We start from the raw sequence: 22,008 nt of genomic DNA, 5'->3' as shown, positions 1-22,008 counted from the left end.
TTTGCACATATCAAAGTTGAGACACCCCATAATATCAACAGCCCTCATGTATTTAGGCACTGACCGAATCCAAAATTGAAATTGATATACCAATCCAAAGCTTATTAAAACTTTTAAACACTGCAGTGCAAGCTTTATGCATTTTCACAGTTTACCAGATATTAAGCGATTTGCTTAAAATTAGCTCCATAATGGACTTCAAAAAAAGGTATTCATGTAATTTTCACAAGCCTCAAGACTGTGATGTCATGTTCTATTAGAAGCATCGTGAATCCATAGGTTTGAACATGGAAAAATTGATTTTTCTGCTAATATCAGATTATGCATTGCATTCTACTTTCTTCTCCATCACTTTCTGCAAGCTTGAATTGATGAAATCTACAGCTTTGGACTTGTTCTTGCCATATTTTATTACCCGGTACCTGCTTTTTTGGCGTATACATGTACATGCAGCTTTCCAACCCTATCTGCATTCCAATAATTTGTAAAAATTTTCCTGACAAAAATATAGCCCCAATAATGGCCAAACAAAGATATCACAATAAAATGTGACAAGTTGTAGGTAGTTACTCCATTTGAGTTCTGAATAATTCTCAGAGCCACTTCTTACTGCTATTAGAAGCTAAAATTAAATTCATAATCTGCTCAGCAAAGTTTCTCATTTGCATATATCAATCTTTCCACAAGTATTTCACTTGTCCGTCTGGGATGAAATTAATGTCCGTCCGTGATCATTTTTGATTGATATATTGTATGCATAAAATGTATGGATTTTAGCTATGTTCAAATAAAATGATATACAGTGTCCAGTGAAATACTTCTACACAATTTTATTTCTGTTTCTATTCTGATAAAGAATAAAAAGCTGAATCCATAGACATTATCCTAATAAAAATGATCCCGGACGGACATTAATTTCATCACGGACGGACAGAAATGTTAATATCTACAAGGAAAGTTTACTTCCCATATTTTCTTCCTATTAATTTATGTTTGATGATAGATTAATGTTCAGAGTGCAAGACCATTTAAAAAAATTGGAGTAACTTTGAAAACAATAAAACTAGAGTGAATTGAATTTGAGTGAATTAATTTTGTCCGTCCGTGATGAAATTAATGTCCGTCCGTGATCATTTTTGATTGAGTTTATGATATGGAAAAAATGTATGGATTTCAGCTATGTTCAAATAAAATGATGTACAGTGTATAGAGAGATACCTCTACACCTTTTTATTTTTTATTTCTATTCTGATAAAGAATAAAAAAACTTTTCATCTTTTTTTCCATCACGGACGGAAATTTCAAAATGGAAATGTTAACACCTACCAAAAAAAATTACTTCCCAATATTTTTTTTCTACTATATTATGTCTGATAATAGAGTAATGTTCAGAGTGCAAGCACATCCAAACCAAATTAGAGTAACTTTAAAAACAATAAAACTAGAGTGAATTTAATTTGAGTAGAAATGTCCGTCCGTGATGAGAGGTAACAGCACCCCCATGAAATAAAATGGACTATTCCGGTACTTTCGGAATCATCAATCTTCATGAAACTAAGTTTTTTGAAACCTGAGATATCAAAGATTATTTTAAAAACAAATTTGATAGAAGTACCTAAAAAAAAAATTTTCACCTCAATGCGAACCCTTAACCGATCATGCTGAAATGTACATTTTATACATGTAAATTCACTAATGAAAGGGTTCTGTAACTTTTGGAAGAATGAACAATAGAGGGCAGAATACTGAACTCATCCCAGACAATTTTATATTAGACCTGTTGCAGAAAGAGTTGTGTTTGAATGCAACTTCAAAAAGAATGAAACCTGACCTGCCTTTGGAACAAGATAGCTTGTGTGGAAACAGAAAAATTAAAGAAATAGATCAACGAAAGTTTGAGGAAAATTGGACAAATAATGAGAAAGTTATGAGCATTTGAATATTGCGAGCACTTATGGTATGGAGATCCTCATATTGGCAATGCGACAAATATGTGTGATGTTGTGAACAACTCTCCCCATTTCTTTGTATACATTTTATTTAAATTGCCTCTTTTACCACATCTATCAGTAGATCATGTGTTCTTTCTATAGGAGGGCATGTAACACAGATTTTTAAAGAATACATCATGGATAAAGAGTTTGTATCACAGCAAGAAAAAATAGAAAAAGACATTTTGAGGGTATTTTATAGTCCATCAAAGGGAAAGCTATTCACATGTGACGTTACACATCCTTTTGTAAAACATTTACCAATTCAGCTGTAAAAAGCATTTGTTTTAATAAATCTAGAATCTTTGAATCAATTTTTGTCTTTATTTTATGAAAATATATGAAAACTGGATCAAAATTTGAGGCAGCGTAGCTCAGCTCAGTCGGTTAGACTGCTGTCAGTCCCAGCAAATATCTGATGCATTTATGCCCGGACTGCATCATATACATATACATCCACTCCCATTACTCCAGATCCAAATCCAGAAAGATTATTATTCTGTTTTTTTTCTTTTGACTTTTGTAAAAAAGAAATATTTAAAAAACTCCTTGAAACAGAGTGTTTCGAGGTTCCCCAAACAAGGAGGTTTTTTTTGCGCTAATGCAGTTTCGCACCGGCCGACTACCGTAATACCTGCACACCTAATCACCAATAATTGTTCCAAAATGTCAGGACAAGTCTCTCAGTCACATTTTGATGTTCACCACTTTCCAAATATCGTGATCGGGAATGGCTGTATTTTGGCTTCCATCTCAACGTCGTTGATCGACTTGCCTTGGATTCACCATGCACCGTAATGTTGATATGAACTGAAGTTAGAAATCAAATCATGCGAATATGTGGCGAACAAACTGCCAGCATGCAAATCTATGTTCACATGATTTAGTTGCTAACTTCAGTTCATATCAACATTACGGTGCACAGTGAATCCTAACCCAGAGAGCGGGAGCTCCCTGGGTTAGGCGAATCCAAGCTATCCACGAAGCGATTTGTATGCCGTGTGTAGATCAAAGACGTTGAGATCGAAGCCGAAATACAGCCATTCCCGATCACGACATTTTGAAAAGTGGTAGATATATTGACATCGAAATGTGATTGAGAGACTAGTCATGACACTTGGGAACAAGTATTGGTGATGAGGTGCAGAAAATCCAATTGCGCTAAGAGTCTGCGCTGATTCCTTTTTTTTATTAGTATTATTATTTTTTTTATTTTTTTATTTTTTATTTTTTAAACCGCACGTACATAGACTAGATCTTAATTCCACAGCACTGTAAATACTCCTGCACAATTCTACAAGTACGATAATACACCAACCTGGTGGACTGTACTTAATGGATGATGATGGGGTATGCTGGTAGTAACTGGCCGGTGCATAACTGCATTTGCCATTAGCACAATTTTTTTTAACATTTTCGTTTTATGGCATTATCGTGATATTGGGAACCACCGTTCACTTCATACAGCAGCGCTTCATTCAGTCACACGCACGGTTCCCTATTTCCACCTCCATTCACTTTGTACACAATTGCGCGCATACATGTACATTCAGCGAAAAAATACACGGGGGCGGCGGGCGAATTCGCCCCGGAAATGCCTAAAGTCGCCCTCGAAATCACCCAAAATCATGCTTTCGAGGGCGACATAAAATATTCATTTCGCCCCCGAAATTATTGCCAAACAATAACAACTCAGCGGCCCACGAGTGCCATATGCTCGAGCTCCACTTAACATTTAAATATAATCAAAATCTGCACTCAAAATCATGAACAAGCCTTGGAAATAGCGAGGAGCACAGAGTTTCAAATAGCGTCTTTTTTCCTGTACCACATTTTTCCATACACATGGTAGGAAAAAAAAAATCACTGCAGCGGTCGGGAAACGGTTGCATGTATAGGGGTCCATTATGCCTACCACCATGTGTAATTTATAATGCACATGTTTCCCCAACAGATATCACAATTCTGTGATAAAATAACTTGAATTATACAGGAAATAAATCCCAGAGTCTAGTAACCTCGCATTGGTGAGTTGTCATTAGGCTTTGCTTTTCAAAACGGCTTCTCATAACATCCAAAATAACTTATCGTATTTGCTAATACATGTAATAACTTAAAAATCATTTGTATTATTTTTCTAGGGGATGAGGTAAATATCAGGCAATAAATCATCAAACAAAGCTCCATCTATTTTACAAGGCCGGCTGGAGGCTCACGTATTGGCGCTAGCTAGCTAGCCAGCCTGAGCTCCCTGCTCTGTCTCTCTGCCAGAATTCACTCAGTAAAGGCCTCAATGATGGTGATTTTCTGTTTCAGACAGAGTTTACATTTTGGTATATTATTCAAAACTGCCAACAAAATTTGATGATTTCTTCATTGTCATGTATATTTAAGTTATTAATGAGTTCATTCTCACCAAATTTAGACTCCCCCATAGAGAAGAGCAATTTTTGTGGAGATCTGTGTTTTCAAAGAACTTCAGGAAAAGTTAGGGTATGTGGGCCTTTATTACATGGCCGAGTACAGGTTATTGTACTGGAATAGATGGAGTAGAAATTAGATATTGAATCCATTTATATCCAAGTTCAACTCACAGTCACACCCACACAAACACACACACATCCAAGATTCTAATCATGAAAAAAATAACTTAAAAATCATACAAAAATAAATAGGCCTAAGTAATAATTCATTAATAAGTGAACAGGTATTCCTCAAAATAAAAAAAAATAGCATTTGAAAGGAGCTCCCGAAATGCAAAAAGTAGCCCCCGAAAGGTAGAAATGGAGCCACCCGAAATTTTACAAAAAATTGAAAAATTGGAGCCCCTGAAATTTTTTTCCCTGGCATACAAATCGACGAGTGGTTCCCGAAACCACGATTTGGCCTGTTTTATTTCTGGCATTATCTTGATATTGGGAACCACCGTTCACTTCATACAGCAGTGTTTTAACTTTTATTCAGTCACACGCACGGTTCCTATTTCCACATCCATTCACTTTGTCTTTGTACACAAGTGTGCGTACACAAATCTACGAGTGGTTCCCAAAACCATGATTTGGCCTTATTTCTCCTAGTAATAATGGCTACCAGGGGCCCGTTTCTCAACACCTGGACAAGTTAGTCATATCTTTATCCACCAACCACGGAGTTAGTTCCAATCTTACTAAACCTGTTTCTCGAAAGGCTTCCTAACTAAAATACCTTGATATCGATATTATCGGTAAAAAGAGCAGACGAGACGTAGCCTTAGTCACAAAATAGCATAATTTTCAAAAAGAAAAATTATAACAAAATTGGAAATATTGTGATGAATTGGGAATTTCATCTTTTAAGAATAATAGCACAGGTATATTATGCACCATACATACTTAGACCATGAAGACTTGAGCATTCAATTGCTGAGAAAATGGAATTATGAATAATTGATCTCGTGACTAAAAAATCACATGTGGACATTGAGATGGGTACCCCCGGGATATCCAATTTTAATAGTTTACGAAAGTAAAACCATAACGGTTTTCGTTGTAAAGTGATGATAATTATACGGTATTTTACGATTCCAAACATCATCAAAATATAGTTTAACATTTTTCTTTTAAATCTTAGATACTGAAACTTACTATTTGACAAATTCTATGCATAAATTAGAGATAGAATTTATCAAAATGTTAATAGGGGTCTGAAAACGACAAATACGAGTCCATTTATGGATGGCCTGACGTGGTAGAATCTTTATAAAATAAATTATTTTACTATTTCAAAATGAATGGTTTTGTGGAGTATTACCAACAGTTTTTGTAGATTCTTTGTATTACAATGATCATAGAATGCATTATCCAACTTGTTTTTTGATGTAATTTCAACATCTTTGATTGATTACGTAAGATTATAATTTTCTCATTTCTAGGCACTTTTGCATGTCATAGTCTACCCACGTGATGCCACTACGTCATTAAGAAAGAAGTTGTGACACTGACAGGTTCGGAGGTGTCATAAATATTTAGTGAGGTTGTTGTACCCGATCTTGGTAAAGAGGGCTTCGTGAAACGGTTAGCGGACAAGTAGCTCACTACATGTATCTCCGATTTAGTCAAGAAGTTAGACTTATGACGGTGTTGAGAAACGGGCCCCAGCTGTCTAAATACAAATTACTGTCAACTTAAACTAAGGAATGCAGACAAACACCCCCCCCCCCACACAAAAAAAAAAAAACACTGACCTCGCATAATGTGCTGCACAATTTACCAGTCAATTTAACCCCTATGTATTCACAACACCTCAAACATGAAAACGTGAAATTCCCATGCGACATTTAGTGCATTAAGAATCGCACGCGCCCAGATGTACAGATGTACGATTATGAAGTAATTTTATGTTTTGAGGCAAATTTTAAGTTTTTAACTGAAAAAGACAAAAGAAACAATTTCAAGTTCTCACCCAATCTCAATGTTTGATTTCCCCTCTTACTTTCAGTTCGATTCACAATGGGACGGCGGACTTAATTGCTAAAATATGTGCCGAAAATGCGGCGCATTTCGTCGGTTCGGGACAAAAAACAAAGGAAACAATCTTTAGTCTACCTAGCTACATGTATCTATACCCTACTACAACAATATTTCCTATTTTGTAAGAAATAAAACGCAAATACTCAAAGAGCCAAAGGGAATTATATCTAATAATAAGATTTCATTGAACTTGGATTACGAGTAGACTACTGAATTTGTATATTATTAGTTTATATGTTATTTTGTTTTAATCTGACAGCATACCGTAATTAAAAAGTGTTTGCATGGGAAAGACTAGCATACATGAAACGGTATAGACTAGTGTAGGTACTTCCTAAAAAAAGAGAAGAAGATGGCAGAACAAATTGTCAACAAATTGTCGAAAGATAATTTCAACGCAGACGAATGTAAGTATAACATATTAATCCGTAAATTAGGTTACCTTTTTTGCGCAGATTATCTCGGTTTGGTACACAAATAAAGAAAATGAATAAGATGACTCCACCTCAAGCTCATTCCAGCACACAGGGAAGGCATTACAGTTTTAATCGTGTGCATTTTTTAATGAATGCAAGTAGATGGGCGATATCATGTTTTCATGATGTAGACATTGAAATCCTACATGAGCGAAATCGCCGGATCCATGAGCTGAGTTGCACTGATCTCAAATTATGAGAAGCTTGCTGTAGTATAAAAAAGATTCATTGCCTCCAACACCAATTTTAAATAGCTGAAAAGTTTACCGATCAATCGTTTTAATGTCTTTACCCTTTGGCATTGGAATGTCTCATTTTGTGAAACATGAATGATGTTTTTGCGGGATGCTGCAAAAGTGCAAGAAATAATAATTGCACTTTGCAGACGACAAATACGGTAGGCCTACTACATCTTACAATTGTTATATAGTTACAATAGCTAATAACCCCCTACCTCTTGTAAATTTTCTTGTATTTTCATAGTCATGATAGTAAGTTAACAGAATGCAAAGATAAGGGAATTTCAGAATACCTTTTATCTCGATATTTTATTTTGCGCAAAGGGATATTTATGCGCCGTTTTAACTTAATGCATGATTCTAGTTCTGACTCTAGGAGTCTAGCTTCTTGAGAGTAAACTAAGAATCACTTACTGACGTAGGCTTACTCTCAATGAAGCCAGGCGTTCCCATTTATATGCCTGTACCGCCAAAAAACCTGAAACTTTTGCCCCCAAGATTTTTACTTCAAATAGATTTAGCCCTAAATCATGTACATGGGATACAACTTCATTTCCGACGCATTTCTGCGCAATTGATTTTATTTTTAAACAAGACTTCATAAAAAAAATGAGAGAAATATGAAAAAACGGAAGAGACTTGCCCGATGTTTATGCCGCCATCTTGTTTCCTATTGTTCTTCGCCAACGTTACGTGACGCAAGTGTCTGTTGAATTGACAAAATTGACAAAATGACATGACTTGATCTATAAATACATTTTTGTGAGATTGGAATGCTAGATACCGTAAGTAAGGGTAAATTTGTATTAACCGTAAGTAACGGTGTATTAACCGCACCTTTTTCTCGGCGGGATAGTAGCAAAAGTCGGGGGTGCGGTTTATACACGGTGACGGGTCTGAGCCAGCCCGCCGTAACCCCTCCCGTACATGTACGTTGTCTGCCAGTTCACAACACATCGAGTGGCCGGGCGTAGCCGCCCAGGCAATGTCGTTTTGAGGGGTATGAGCCGCGGGTAATGGGAATCGATTAATTAAATATTGTCCATAACAAACGCACCCACCTTCATGACACTAATTTTGACTTTATTCTCGATTCAAAGTAGTGAAGTTCCCTGGCTAATTTAAAAGAGACGCCAAGCACACTCGGTAATATTTTGTCACCGCTGAGTGAGAGTTGAGTGAGCTTAGAGATTGCGTTGTAATGTGGTTATAGTGCGACTTAAGCTGGCGCTATAGCTATTCAAAGTCCCGTTTCGCGCCAGCTTGTTTTTTTTCCTTCCTGTTTGCTTTTCATAAGATACCATGTAAGCCACGCACGAGAGAGACGGCACAAAGCCGTAAAAAACAACTGGAAAAAATGTCAATTTCTTTGTTTCTTGAACCTTCCTGTAATCCCGTATCCAAAATTCATGCTAAGACATCAAATTTCTGAAATTGATTGTGAGATTTTGATGCAAGAAATGTGAATGTTTCTTCCTCCTACGCTGGGAAAGACACAGATCATGATTTGATAAAATGTACTGGCATGACTGGTACTGTATCGTAGTTTGCAATGTACATGTAATGGCAGTGCTGTGTGTGTGTACACTGTGACTGTGAGGTGAGTGTATAAGTTACCAATATTGTCGGGATTGTTCTTTCTAATATTTGTAGATGAATTGATCAAGAACAGCAGATTTCCGCATACCGGTAATCTCTTTGGATACTTTGAAATCTTAAACTTAGTTTTGTTTCTTCGTACCTCAAATAAGCATGTAAATATGAGAAGAATTTTTTTTTTTTTTTTTTTTTTTTAGTCCAAAGTTGGGGGTGCGGTTTATACACGGGTGCGGTTAATACACCGTTACTTACGGTACTCAATTATAATTTACATTATGTTCTTAATTAGATGTAGAACATTAAAGGGATTGTCCGAGCTGAAAGTATTTATAGCTTGATGAATAGAGTAGAATTCACTGAGCAAAATGCAGAAAATTTCATCAAATTCGGATAACAAATAACAAAGTTATTGAATTTTAAAGTTTAGTAATATTTTGAAAAAAACAGTCATATATATTTATTAGGTAGGATGATGATGTCACATCTCCACTTGTTCTTTTGTATTTTATTATATTAAATTAGGTTTTTTCAATTTTTTTTTCTTCCAAGAACTAGAAAAATTGGATTAACAACTGATTTACAGTGTAGTGCATTAGATATTTATTGCTGCAACTTATTTCATTGTAAGGGAGACATGTTATTCAAACAAGTATGAAGTAATGAAAAAAATATGTGTTAAGATATAAACATTTTAGACCATACCATCCGAGTTTCAATAAACATGCCAAGTTTTCTTTGATGAAAATTTTTTTTTGTATATTGATTTTAATCTTGAAAATAGGTTGAAAATTTAAATGAAATGACGTTAGATGTTTGTAGTGATCATTATGAAACTGCTATCTTGATTGTCAAAACGACTCAAAACCCATCTTTTTTATCAACAAAGCAAGTAAGCTGTTGCAAAGTCCAGTTATTTGTTATCTTTCTATTGATTTTTTGTTATATGGTTGATATTTCATTACCTCTTTATGTTTTACACTTAATGATTACCAGTTATCTGTTATTTTCTTTCTATTTCATTTATTGATTTGTTGTTTGTATGTTATGTTTAAACTGTAAAGCGCTTAGAAACTGTATTGTATTAAGCGCTATATAAAAGCTCCATATTATTAGGTGGTCTGTCATTTATGACAGATCACCTCTTAATTTCGTCAGAATTTTCTTTTTATTTCTTTATTTATTTTTACGGATTTTTCTTGTCGCCAAGTTATCTCAAAATAGACTTGATCAATTTCAGTGAATTTCATGTCATCTATAGGATCTGTCATGGACACGTCAAAATAAGCTTTTCAAGGTCATCACGTCATGATGACGTCATCTAGGCGCCATTTTGTAAAATCACATTATCAATCACATCTCCATTATCAATTATCAAAAATCAATCAAATTTACATCACATCAACTTCAAGTCAAGGGTCATCAGGTCATGTCATCAAAGGTCACCTGGAGGTCACGACGCGCACGTACGCGCGCGTCAAAATTTAAAAATGCTCAAAATCACTTTTTGACCAAACAAAAGTACGTTTCAGGTCATTCTAAGCATTTCAAAAATTTGCGCGCGCACACGCATGCGTGCGCGTTTCCGCGCGTAACACCTTAACGCAACTCAGAAACACCGTTTTTTTTACATCATTGCATTGATAATAAAATTCTGAACAATTCGATACCTTGATCAACCTTCTACGACCATTAATGACGAAATTAGCACCCGTTAAAGTCTGCAGCACGTGTGCGCGCGAGCTCTCACTATAGGCCATATATGGGCAAAAACATGCCTATTGAAAATTCACTGTAGCTCTTTAAATAGTCCGTTGACCCCCAATTTTTTTTTCATATATCGATAGAGTATGAGTTGTAGATTTGATTTCATGTCATCAATGTCCCTAAATTATATCGTGACGTCATCAAAATGGCGCCTAAACTAAAAATTTCATTTTTTCAAAAATGACGTCATCAAATTTATGCAAATTTGGTTGTAACTTCTCGAATATAGATCGTTTTTCGCCCAGATTTCGATATGGTGTAGTTTAGAATGTACTCTTTCTCCTCAGTAAACATGAATATTCGTTTTGAGAAACGCATTATTGCGTAAAACAGCGATGAAAAGAGGCATGTCATTTTTCCTCATTTTGCGTGTAATCTCTATGGGACATGACTTTTTCTCAAAACCAGATTCGACATTCCTCTATTTCGTGAGCCATATCTCCATTTTTTCTTGTCAGTTTTCCTTAAACTTTTAGTATGTTGTAGCTGAGATTCTAAGCTTTCGGAAGTGTGCCCTTTATTTTTTGATCAGATGCCGGGATCATGCCCGTATTTCACTTGCAAAATTGGACTTGTAATTCTCAAAATTGCTTACGTGTATTCTCTATGGGGAATATCGTGGCTTTGACTGCTTTCTAAAGGGCGCGGGTTCGAGTCCTGGGGTGAACAAGATGATTTTTTTTTTCACTTTTTTTTTTCTTTTTGCCACTTCTTACATGATCCTTTATGATAATTAAAAGGTATAAAAGTTAAAATTTAGCAAGATAAAACAGATTATAATTACTTTTTTTCATATCACATGTATTTTGCGTGTAATCTCTATGGGACATGACCTTTTCTCAAAACTAGATTCGACATTCCTCTATTTCGTGAGCCATATCTCCATTGTTTCTTGTCAGTTTTCTTTAAGCTTTTAGTATGTTGTAGCTGAGATTCTAAGCTTTCGCAAGTGTGCCCTTCATTTTTTGATCAGATGCCGGGATCATGCCCGTATTTCACTTCCAAAATTGGACTTGTAATTCTCAAAATTGCTTACGTGTATTCTCTATGGGGAATATCGTGGCTTTGACTGCTTTCTAAAGGGCGCGGGTTCGAGTCCTGGGGTGAACAAGATGAATTTTTTTTTCACTTTTTTTTTCTTTTTGCCGCTTCTTACATGATCCTTTATGATAATTTAAAGGTATAAAAGTTTAAATTTAGCAAGATAAAACAGATTATAATTACTTTTTTCATATCACATGTATTTTGCGTGTAATCTCTATGGGACATGACCTTTTCTCAAAACTAGATTCGACATTCCTCTATTTCGTGAGCTATATCTCCATTGTTTCTTGTCAGTTTTCCCTGAGCTTTTAGTATGTTGTAGCCGAGGTTCTAAGCTTTCGAAAATATGCCCTCCATTTTTTGATCAGATGCCGGGATCATGTAATCTCTATGGGGAATATGCTAGCTTAATGGATAACGCATTTGACGTGTTCGTCCGTATTGCTGACGTGTAGGTCAGTGTTGCTGACGTGGTGGTCCGTGTAGCTGACGTGTAGGTCCGTGTTGCTGACGTATTGGTCCGTGTTGACGACGTGCTCTGCCGGCATGATCCGTGTAGATCCGTGTGAAGCTGCCGTGTTGATGCCGTGTTCACAGTCATCTGGGGCAAAACTATCCCGGACCTCCCCGGATCATGCCGGCATTGCCGTGTTGATCCGTGAGTTATAATCATCTATCTTGTATGTATCTGTTTGAAGATGTATGTCTGACGATTGTCATCACCACATCAATAATCACATTTAGTAATGGTCAAAACTTATTCTTAGGATGTCTACGATCAAGATTATCAATGATATCTAAATGATTTATTTCATACATCAGCCGACACTGAATGACAAATCATGACAGACCACCTAATTCGTCCGCATGACGAATTAAATTCTAGTGAGGTGGTCTGTCTATGACAGATCACCTATTGATTTCGTCAGAATTTTCTTTATTTCTTTATTTCTTTATTCTTGGCACCTATGTTTGTCGCCAACTTTTCTCGAAATTGGCTGAATCAATTTTGCTGATTTTTTCGTCGTATATAGAATCTATCATAGAGACGGCAAAATAAGCTTTTCAAGGTCATATGGTCATGATGACGTCATCTACGCGCCATTTTGTAAAATTCTTCATTTGATCATATCTTCATTATCATTTATCAAAAATTACCAATATTTACATGACATTAACTTCATGTTAAGGGTCAACTGTCAATGTCATCAAAGGTCATGTAGAGGTCATGACGCGCGCGTACGCGCGCGTCAAAGGTAAAAAAATCGTCCAAATGACCTATAAATTTTTTTGGGTACGTTTCAGGTCATTTTAAGCATTTCAAAAATTTGCGCGCGCGCACGTATGCGCGCGCGTTTCCGCGCGTAACACCTTAACGCAACGCAGAAATACCGTTTCTTTTAATATCATTGCATTGCTAATAAAATTCTGAGCAATTTGATACCTTGATCAACCTTTTACAACCATTAATATAGAAATTAACACCCATTAAAGTTTGCAGCACGTGTGCGCGCGAGCTCTCACTATAGGCCATATATGGGCAAAAACATGCCTATTGTAAATTCACTGTAGCTCTTTAAAAACTCCGTTGACCCCCAATTTTTTTTTCATATATCGATAGAGTATGAGTTGTAGATTTGATTTCATGTCACCATTGTCCCTAAATTATATCGTGACGTCATCAAAATGGCGCCCAAACTAAAAATTTCATTTTTTCAAAAATGACGTCATCAAATTTATGCAAATTTGGCTGTAACTTCTCGAATAAAGATTATTTTTCGCCCAGATTTCAATATGTTGTAGTTTATAATGTACTCTTTCTCCTCAGTTAACATGAATCTTCGTTTTGAGAAACGCATCATTGCGTAAAACAGCGATGAAAACATGCCTGTCATTTTTCCTCATTATTATACGTGTAATCTCTATGGGACATGACTTTTTCTCAAAACTAGATTCGACATTCCGCTATTTCGTAAGCCATACCTCCATTTTTTCTTGTCAGTTTTCCTTAAGCTTATAGTATGTTGTAGCTGAGATTCTTAGCTTCCGGAATGTGCCCTCCATTTTTTGATCAGATGCCGGGATCATGCCCGTATTTCGCTTGCAAAATTTGAATTGTAATTCTCAAAATTGCTTACGTGTAATCTCTATGGGGAATATCGTAGCCCAATGGATAACGCATTTGACTTGCTTTCTCGAGGGCGGAGGTTCGAGTCCTGGGGTGAACAAGATGATTTTTTTTTTCAATTTATATTTTCTTTTTGCCACCTCTTACATGATCCTTTATGATAATTAAAAGGCATAAAAGTTAAAATTTAGCAAGATAAAAGAGATTATAATTACTTTTTTCATATCATGTGATGTCATACATGAAAGAGACCCTTTTCACAGTGCTTTATCATCTCCCGTCTTTCACAAGTAATCCATCCATAATGAGCATTCCATTGTCATCATGAAGATCATATTGATCTCCATGAACATGGTAATAGTGATCATGATGGCAATAATAAAGACAGACCACCTAATTCGTCCGCATGACGAATTAAATTCTAGTTATTTTTATTATTATTGTTTTTATCTTTGATTTATTCTCAGATGTCTTGGAAATAGCATCAGGTGGGGATGTGTATCAGGATCTCCAGGAACACAAACAAAGGGTCCAGAATCTCAACGATGATACGGCAGTTGCCCTGAAGAAAAATGTCTACCGCAACTACACGCAGTTCATCGAAACGGCCAAAGAGATATCATGTATCCTTGCTTTCACGAGTTTCATACAAGTATGATTGAGGAGCTATTTTAAAATCCCTCATTTTCTGTTTTCTAAAATGCATATTTCATCTTTTACAGTCTTCTAATTTCACGTTCTGCCTTTGTTGGTGAAATTTTCATAATACTGTATTCGAGGCCCTACATATGACAAAGATATTTTGAATTTTCCTCTGTGATGTGTACAAAATATTTATCTCTGTATTCACAAATCATTGAAAAAAATACCTGTCTAGTTTTATATTTTGATTTCGAATGTTGTGATCTGTAACTATTGCGTCCAGACTTGGAAGGAGAGATGTACCAACTTAGTCACATTCTGACTGAACAGAAGACCATCATGACTCAACTACTAGACATGTCTATGGGAGGCAAAGGTATTTATTATAGACCATTGTCCCATCTAGTCTGCAGACACAGACCCTGATTGAAACTCTGATCAACAAGTGTGTCTCCATGCAAAGACTAGCACATACAAAACTTGCTGTGAGTGAGAGGGCCTTCAGTACACAAGGCATGAGTAGGCTGCAATTCAGACCCTTGACTCGGTCCCATCTCACAGGAAGTTGTGATCAATTCAATCAATCACAAGACCTTCACAACTGTATGAAAATCCATTAATGTCATCTTTTTGTAAACAAAAAGGAGCACAATTAGTATACAAGACAATGATAAATGTATGAATTATTTCAAATTTTGGAAATATTTTTGAACGAAAATGCATTTGAGAATGTTTGGGGAGGTGGCTTTTCATAGTTGTAACTGATCAATCACAACTCTTTGTAATACAGTGCCCAGGGGACCATTTCATATAGCGGTTTTTCACTGGTTTTCACAGATATTTGTTTTCGGCCAGTGAGGTGTTCGGATTTCAGTAGCTTATAGTAACGCCATGATAGGGACGCTTAATTGCACATTATAACTCGTGTGCCATTGAATAGTATGTAAAATTTTACCTCTCTTATGCTTGACTGTTGTGTTTGGGTTTTTTCTCTTTACTTTCACGTAAAATTATTATTTATTACTTGTTTCAAGTTTTATAGTCTTTTTACTGAATTGCTGAGTTTTTTATCGAACCAAATATTTGCTGTGACGATGAATATCAATTTGAATGGGAATAGAGAAGTGAATATGAAATTGAATACATGTATGAGTATGAATGTGAATATGAATGAATAGAAATCAGGATATGAATATGATTTCAATATTTCTGATTTATTGCAGAGGAGACAGGAAGGGACAAGAATGCACCCCAAGCCCCGGAAGAACATAAAAGAACCATTGCTTCATTACTTGATAGAGTTGAAGGCTGCTCTGTAAGTATAACCTTTGATCTTGTGATAATGGGGGCCTTCTCAGCTGTTGCACCATGTTTGGTAGAACCAAGTACCTTGGAAGCGTTTCATGGAAGGACCTGTCAGATATTTTATCTCACTTGTCCCGCTTTATCTGACAGTTACCATAGTGACAGAGCATCTTAGCCAATCAGGATCAAGGAAGGTGTCAGGACCCCGTCTAACAAACAGTTACGATTGATCCAGTCAATCTCAACTGTATGGAAATCCATCGATATTATAATTTTTTTTCATAGATATTTGCATAATCACTTTAGTAAACAAAGAGAATCACATTGAATCTTCAAGAGAAAGATGAATGAATGAATATTCATTATTGTCAAGAAAATATTTTGAACAAATTTGCATCTTCGATGTTGACATTGCTGGCCGTCCATAGTTGTGATTGATGGGATCAATCATAAGTCTTGTAAGACTGATCTAACAACTTGTATTAAAAATTTTGATAAAATGATCCCAGTTTAGATGCCTTCATCAACATTTCATCAACCTCCCTTGATTTTAATTGTCTCAGATGCTTTCAAGAACAATCATGGATAATGGTCACAATTTGAGGCAGGCCGGGATCACGCCTACACCTCGTTTCGGAATATGGCACTCAAAGAGAGAGATGCTATGATAGTAACCGTCACATAAAATGACTTATGGGATAAAATGTCTGATGCTTCCCAGATATAGTCCATGCAATCTTGTTTGTAGACTTCTATTGACAACGTTCCATCCATGATAGCACTGACAAACATACTTTGCACCTTTGTATATTCTTTCCGTTTCCATGTCAGGATTAATTTTATTTTAAACTATTTTATGAAAACTGAAGCTTAAAAAGGAAGATTTTAAAAATCTCTATCAACTTCCAGGTTGGATAATTAGGTTTCTGATTGCATTTTCCTTTGTTTGCCTTTTTAGATATGTTGATATGTATATTGAATGAAATAGTAAAGAAAAAAAATGATAATGATAATTTATTCCTTTTTCAAAATGAAATAAGGAGATATTAAATTTTCCCCTTTCCTAATATATGATTTTTGTCTCACCTGCGAAGCAAAGTGAGACTATAGGCGCTGCTTTTCCGACAGCGACGGCGGCGGCGGCGGCGTCAACATCAAATCTTAACCTGAGGTTAAGTTTTTGAAATGACGTCATAACTTAGAAAGTATATGGACCTAGTTAATAAAACTTGGCCATAAGGTTAATCAAGTATTACTGAACATCCTACAAGAGTTTCATGTCACATGACCAAGGTCAAAGGTCATTTAGGGTCAATGAACTTAGACCATGTTGGAGGATTCAACATTGAAATCTTAACCTGAGGTTAAGTTTTTGAAATGTCATCATAACTTAGAAAATATATGGACCTAGTTCATGAAACTTGGACATAAGGTTAATCAAGTATCACTGAACATCCTGCATGAGTTTCACGTCACATGACCAAGGTCAAAGGTCATTTAGGGTCAATGAACTTTGGCCGAATTGGGGATATCTGTTGAATTCCCATCATAACTTTGAAAGTTTATGGATCTGATTCATGAAACTTAGACATAATAGTAATCAAGCATTACTGAAAATTTTGTGCAAGTTTCAGGTCTCATGATTAAGGTCAAAGGTCATTTAGGGTCAATGAACTTTGGCCGAATCGGGGGTATCTGTTGAATTACCATCATAACTTTGAAAGTTTATTGGTCTAGTTCGTTAAACTTGGACATTAGAGTAATCAAGTATCACTGAACATCCTGTGCGCGTTTCAGGTCACATGACCAAGGTCAAAGGTCAATGAACTATGGCCGAATTGGGTGTATCTGTTGAATTACCATCATAACTTTGAAAGTTTATGGATCTGATTCATGAAACTTGTACATAAGAGTAATCAAGTATCACTGAACATCCTGTTCGAGTTTCAGGTCACGTGATCAAGGTCAAAGGTCATTTAGGGTCAATGAACTTTGGCCGAATCGGGGGTATCTGTTGAATTACCATCATAACTTTGAAAGTTTATTGGTCTAGTTCGTTAAACTTGGACATTAGAGTAATCAAGTATCACTGAACATCCTGTGCGCATTTCAGGTCACATGACCAAGGTCAAAGGTCAATGAACTTTGGCCGAATTGGGTGTATCTGTTGAATAACCATCATATCTCTGTAAGTTTATTGGTCTAGTTCATAAAAAGTGGACATAAGAGTAACCATGTATTACTGAACATCTTGTGCGAGTTAGAGTAGTATTCAAAGTCAGCACTGCTGCTATATTGAACTGCGTGATGCAGGTGAGACGGCCAGAGGCATTCCACTTGTTTTTCATTACGTATTCTAATTTTTTATATTAAAGTAAATGACATAGATGCTCATGATTTAATCATTTATTCAATACCCTGCAGAGAATAGCTGAGGTCCCGGGTAGATACATCATCTACGATGCTGACTTGATCGAGTTAGATACAGACTCATTTCAAGAGATCCAGAGAGTTCATGCCTACCTGCTCAATGATAGTCTTGTCATCACGACCTTTATCAGGAACAGGTAAATCCAGTCAGCGGTCCAATCTTTGACATCCAGATTTGTCCCCATTAAAAGGGGGTGGTTGGATTCACCTCCATCTCCCAGCAGATCCCATTTACTCCCTTCCCCCCTCCCCTAGTCTGCAGGCACAGACCCTGACTGAAACTCTGAACAACATTTGGGTCTTCACACAAAGACTAGCACATTATGAAACTTGCTGTTTCATTTTCTTTCTGTGCACAAGCCATTGTATTTTTGCGCACTCAGACCACTTGACAAGAGTGGAGGGTTTGCAAATTAAAGCTGACTACCTCTTCCCACCCTTCACTCCATCTTAATATCACAGCGCCGGCAAGTAGTTCTGCTTCTCAGTAATTATTAGTGAAAAAGGAAAGAACATTCCAGTGTTTTCATGCAAATTACTCAATTCTAAAGTTTCAGTTTATGTGTTGTCCTATGGAATTTTCTGTGAAAATACTGATTTTCTTACCAAAATACTGATTTTCAGCCTTTAAAATAACCGGTATGTTCTTGATCAGTTTGCCTTCTCTGATGTCAACCCTTCTATTCCATTAACAAACTGCTGATACTGTTGAGCTGAAAATGGTCGTGTAGTCCCATATGTACATTTACTTGTATGTGTGCAGTGCACGTGACCTTCAGAAGAATTGAGACAATTTGATGATACCATTGCTTTACAGCAAACACTTGTTCTAAGGTGCCTTATAAACAGCCATTGAACATCAGGTTTGATAGTTCCCTATATTATCAAACTTCGCAAGTATAACTAAATTTTATTTTCAAATGTTCCTCACAAATACTTGATGAATTCTCCAAACTATGTTCTTGTCTTTTTTTTCCAGACGAGGACCAGTAAGATACAAGTACCAGGCCCTCTTTGAACTGGACAGTCTGGCTGTAGTTAACGTCAGAGATGTAGGACGTAAGTAGAGGCCATGTAAAGGCCACAGCACACCTCACAATTGGTATGCTTCTCTATATTGGAATCTGATGCGAATATTGAGACATTTTAGAAATTTCATCAATACTTGTGTATAGAGAAAATTCAAGTCGAATCAAATCAAGGTTTTGTATGAGTTGAGTTTGTTTTCATTTCTGAGTTGAAACAAAGATCTATGCAAAATATATTACTAGTAATCATTAAGAAACAAAAGAATTATTACTTTCTGTTGTCAATCTTATTGAGATTTTTCATATGACTCTTTGTATTCTTTTTCCCAACCAGCTGTCAAGAATGCTTTCAAAGTTCTGAGATTTCCTGACCAGCACATGTACAGCACTGAGACAGCTAAATCAAAGGTAAATGAGCTCTAGTCTTAGTCTGTCTCTCTTTCTCTCTCTCTCTGTCTTTCTATGTATCTTTTTCCCTCTGTTTCTCAGTCTTGAATTATCTTCCCATTTTCCGCAAACCAGTAAGATTTTTTTTCCTTCAAATTGGCAAAATAAACGCAAAAATAAGATTTTGAAATGTATATGCAGTGTACTTTTTGTGTGTAATTGCCCCCGAATTAGATTTTTTTCATTTGTTTTTAGTGAGATGTTACATTTTGAAAAGTTAGCACATATGCCTTCGCTACATGTATGGACATAGAATTACTGTTGGGGGCTCGTAAAGCTCGTAAACTCATCATTTGTTTATTTTTCCTTGAGATTTTTTTTCTTACAGGCAAAATAAACGCAAAGATAAGATTTTTTAAAGTATATGCAGTGTACTTTTTGTGTGTTATTGCCCCCAAATTAGATATTTTTTCATTTGTTTTTAGTATAAAAGATTTTTCATTTTGAAAAGTTAGCACATATGCCTTCCCTAAATGTATGGACATAGAATTTCTGTTGGAGGCTCGTAAAGCTCATGCCTCATCATTTGTTTATTTGTCCTTTTTTGGTTTTAGCGTACCTGGCTGGATAAACTCGAAGAAGCGAAGAAGATCCAGGTTGCTGCCAATAGTCAGAGGCGGGAGCTGGCTGAACAGATGAGCATAGACATTCCAGAGGGAAAGAATCGTAAGTTTTCCTCAATTTCGATCAGGGAGACGTTTCATTAATATTTGCCATCTGATGAGTTATCAAATTTTAGCAATTCTCAAATACCCAAATATGCAGTATTGTGCAGGTCTTGTTCTGCTGATGCTAAGTTAATTGCACAAATTCTGTCTCTAAAATAAATGTGCCTTTTTCTGTAGTAATATTATAGTGTGCTGAAAAAATGTATTAATTTCTCATTCTTGTTGTATATCTTTCTTACTTGTACCATTTCTATGTTGATTTACAGAAATCAGTCTGGAATATTATTTTCATCCTTGTAAAGAAAGATATGAGCATACGGTCTTTATCTTGAAACATATTTGTTCTTTCTTTCTTCATGCTTTCAATATTGCAAACTACATGTATATGTCATTGATTCCAGCATGGTTTATAATTGTTTTAATCTCTCTTGAATTCGCGCTCTGTAAATATGAACGTTCCCCTTGCACTGATTTTCTACAGGAGATATTTGGGGGGGAGTACCACGGCCAAAGGTATTGCCCAATATGCGATCAACACAATTTCACCGAAGCTCATCTCTGAAATTGCTTTCAAGTTTTCTCAGTACTTGTGCATAGAGAAGAACTAACTTCGAGTACTGATGTGTTCATGCCTTGTTCCAGGGAAGCAGGGGTGCACTGCTGGTATGCTGAACCCCCCACCCCCCAAAAAAATATTTATCAGGGAGTGCTGCATATGTTATTAACCATCGGCAGCACCCCCTGGAAATCAGGGGCCCGTTGCATAAAAAATTTACCTGAGAAAACTCAGGTTGTTTTAACCAGAGTTTTTGCCCTGTGTTAAAGTCAATGGAAGAAATCAGACTAACCTTAGTTTTCAGCTTTTACCAGAGTTTTCTCAGTTTAAGAGTTTTATGCAACAGGTCACAGGTGGACAGGCCAAAAAAGGGGTATTTCTCCCAAGTAAAAGTTTTTCCTTACCAAAAACCTGATCATCTTTAGAGGGATTTTTTTTTCTGAACAAAATTCAAAAATTGTTCCCAGGGCTGTGATTCATGCTTGTAATGATGGTTATTCTCAACAAAATGATTTTATTCAATGATATCATTTTAATATAAATGTGCAAAATGCTTTTTAAAAATCACTTAAATGCAGTTATATTTGTGCTTGGTCTTCTCTTTACTACATGTTTCTCTGCACTCTATCCTGTTTTCTTGTACAGAAGAAGAGGGTAAATTATTGCATGTCTGTATCTTCATCTTGCACGTCATAATTATGCATCATGCAGATTTTGAATACTCCTCATTTTTTATTTTCATTTCAGTACATTTCAACCAGAGGGGAGGGGCGGGGGTATTTATTCTGTACTATATTAGGTGAACAGTATATATTCGAGCAAGAATTTAATACCCCAAATATAGCATGTCTTAGCTTGTATAATTTTCTGATAAATTATATTTTATTATTGGATACAGAATTAAACCCATCACATTATATTTATTTGTTTTTATTCTAACCCCCCCCCCCCCTATTTTCTCAATACAGGAATGTTATTAGGGCTTGATGCTTGTTTTTGTCTGCAGTTATTTTTTGTTTTCACCTGTTTTCTTTTTGGTTTCAGTTTTTGTAAAAACTGTGCGTCAAATTTATTGAGTACTTGCATGTATTGTGATTTATAGTTCAAGTTTGATCCACTCATAAAAATGTCACTATATAATAAAATACATAGGGTAAATATTTTACCAATGTTGCATCCCATT

At 35.9% G+C, this 22,008-nt stretch overlaps 2 protein-coding genes across 4 annotated transcripts in view; one reads left to right on the top strand and one right to left on the bottom strand.

The window, feature by feature from the left end:
- The window catches only part of LOC121428223 (kelch-like protein 17), a 32,184-nt gene extending 25,612 nt beyond the window's left edge, over positions 1-6,572 (bottom strand). Inside the window, exon 1 of the mRNA XM_041624839.1 lies at positions 6,432-6,572. The gene's annotated coding sequence lies outside the window, so the exon portion shown is untranslated. The remainder of the gene's footprint in view (positions 1-6,431) is intronic.
- A 183-nt stretch (positions 6,573-6,755) lies between these two features.
- LOC121428222 (exocyst complex component 8-like) overlaps positions 6,756-22,008 on the top strand; it is a 31,058-nt gene continuing 15,805 nt past the window's right edge. Inside the window, exons 1-9 of one of the 3 annotated variants that reach the window (XM_041624837.1) lie at positions 6,756-6,906; positions 14,217-14,372; positions 14,675-14,767; positions 15,615-15,706; positions 18,121-18,263; positions 19,106-19,185; positions 19,489-19,562; positions 20,156-20,267; positions 21,474-21,479. In XM_041624837.1, coding sequence (XP_041480771.1) covers positions 6,852-6,906; positions 14,217-14,372; positions 14,675-14,767; positions 15,615-15,706; positions 18,121-18,263; positions 19,106-19,185; positions 19,489-19,562; positions 20,156-20,267; positions 21,474-21,479 — 811 coding nt within the window. In that variant the 5' untranslated portion in view covers positions 6,756-6,851. Of the gene's footprint in view, positions 6,907-14,216; positions 14,373-14,674; positions 14,768-15,614; positions 15,707-18,120; positions 18,264-19,105; positions 19,186-19,488; positions 19,563-20,155; positions 20,268-21,470; positions 21,480-22,008 lie in introns of all 3 variants that reach the window. The other 2 variants (XM_041624835.1, XM_041624838.1) reach the window with 2 other exon arrangements.

The sequence above is a fragment of the Lytechinus variegatus genome, chromosome 14, assembly GCF_018143015.1.
Source record: "Lytechinus variegatus isolate NC3 chromosome 14, Lvar_3.0, whole genome shotgun sequence".
Classification (NCBI taxonomy): Eukaryota; Metazoa; Echinodermata; class Echinoidea; order Temnopleuroida; family Toxopneustidae; genus Lytechinus; species Lytechinus variegatus.
The sequence above is the reverse complement of the archived record's forward strand: the minus strand, read 5'-3'. Positions and strand labels throughout refer to the sequence as shown.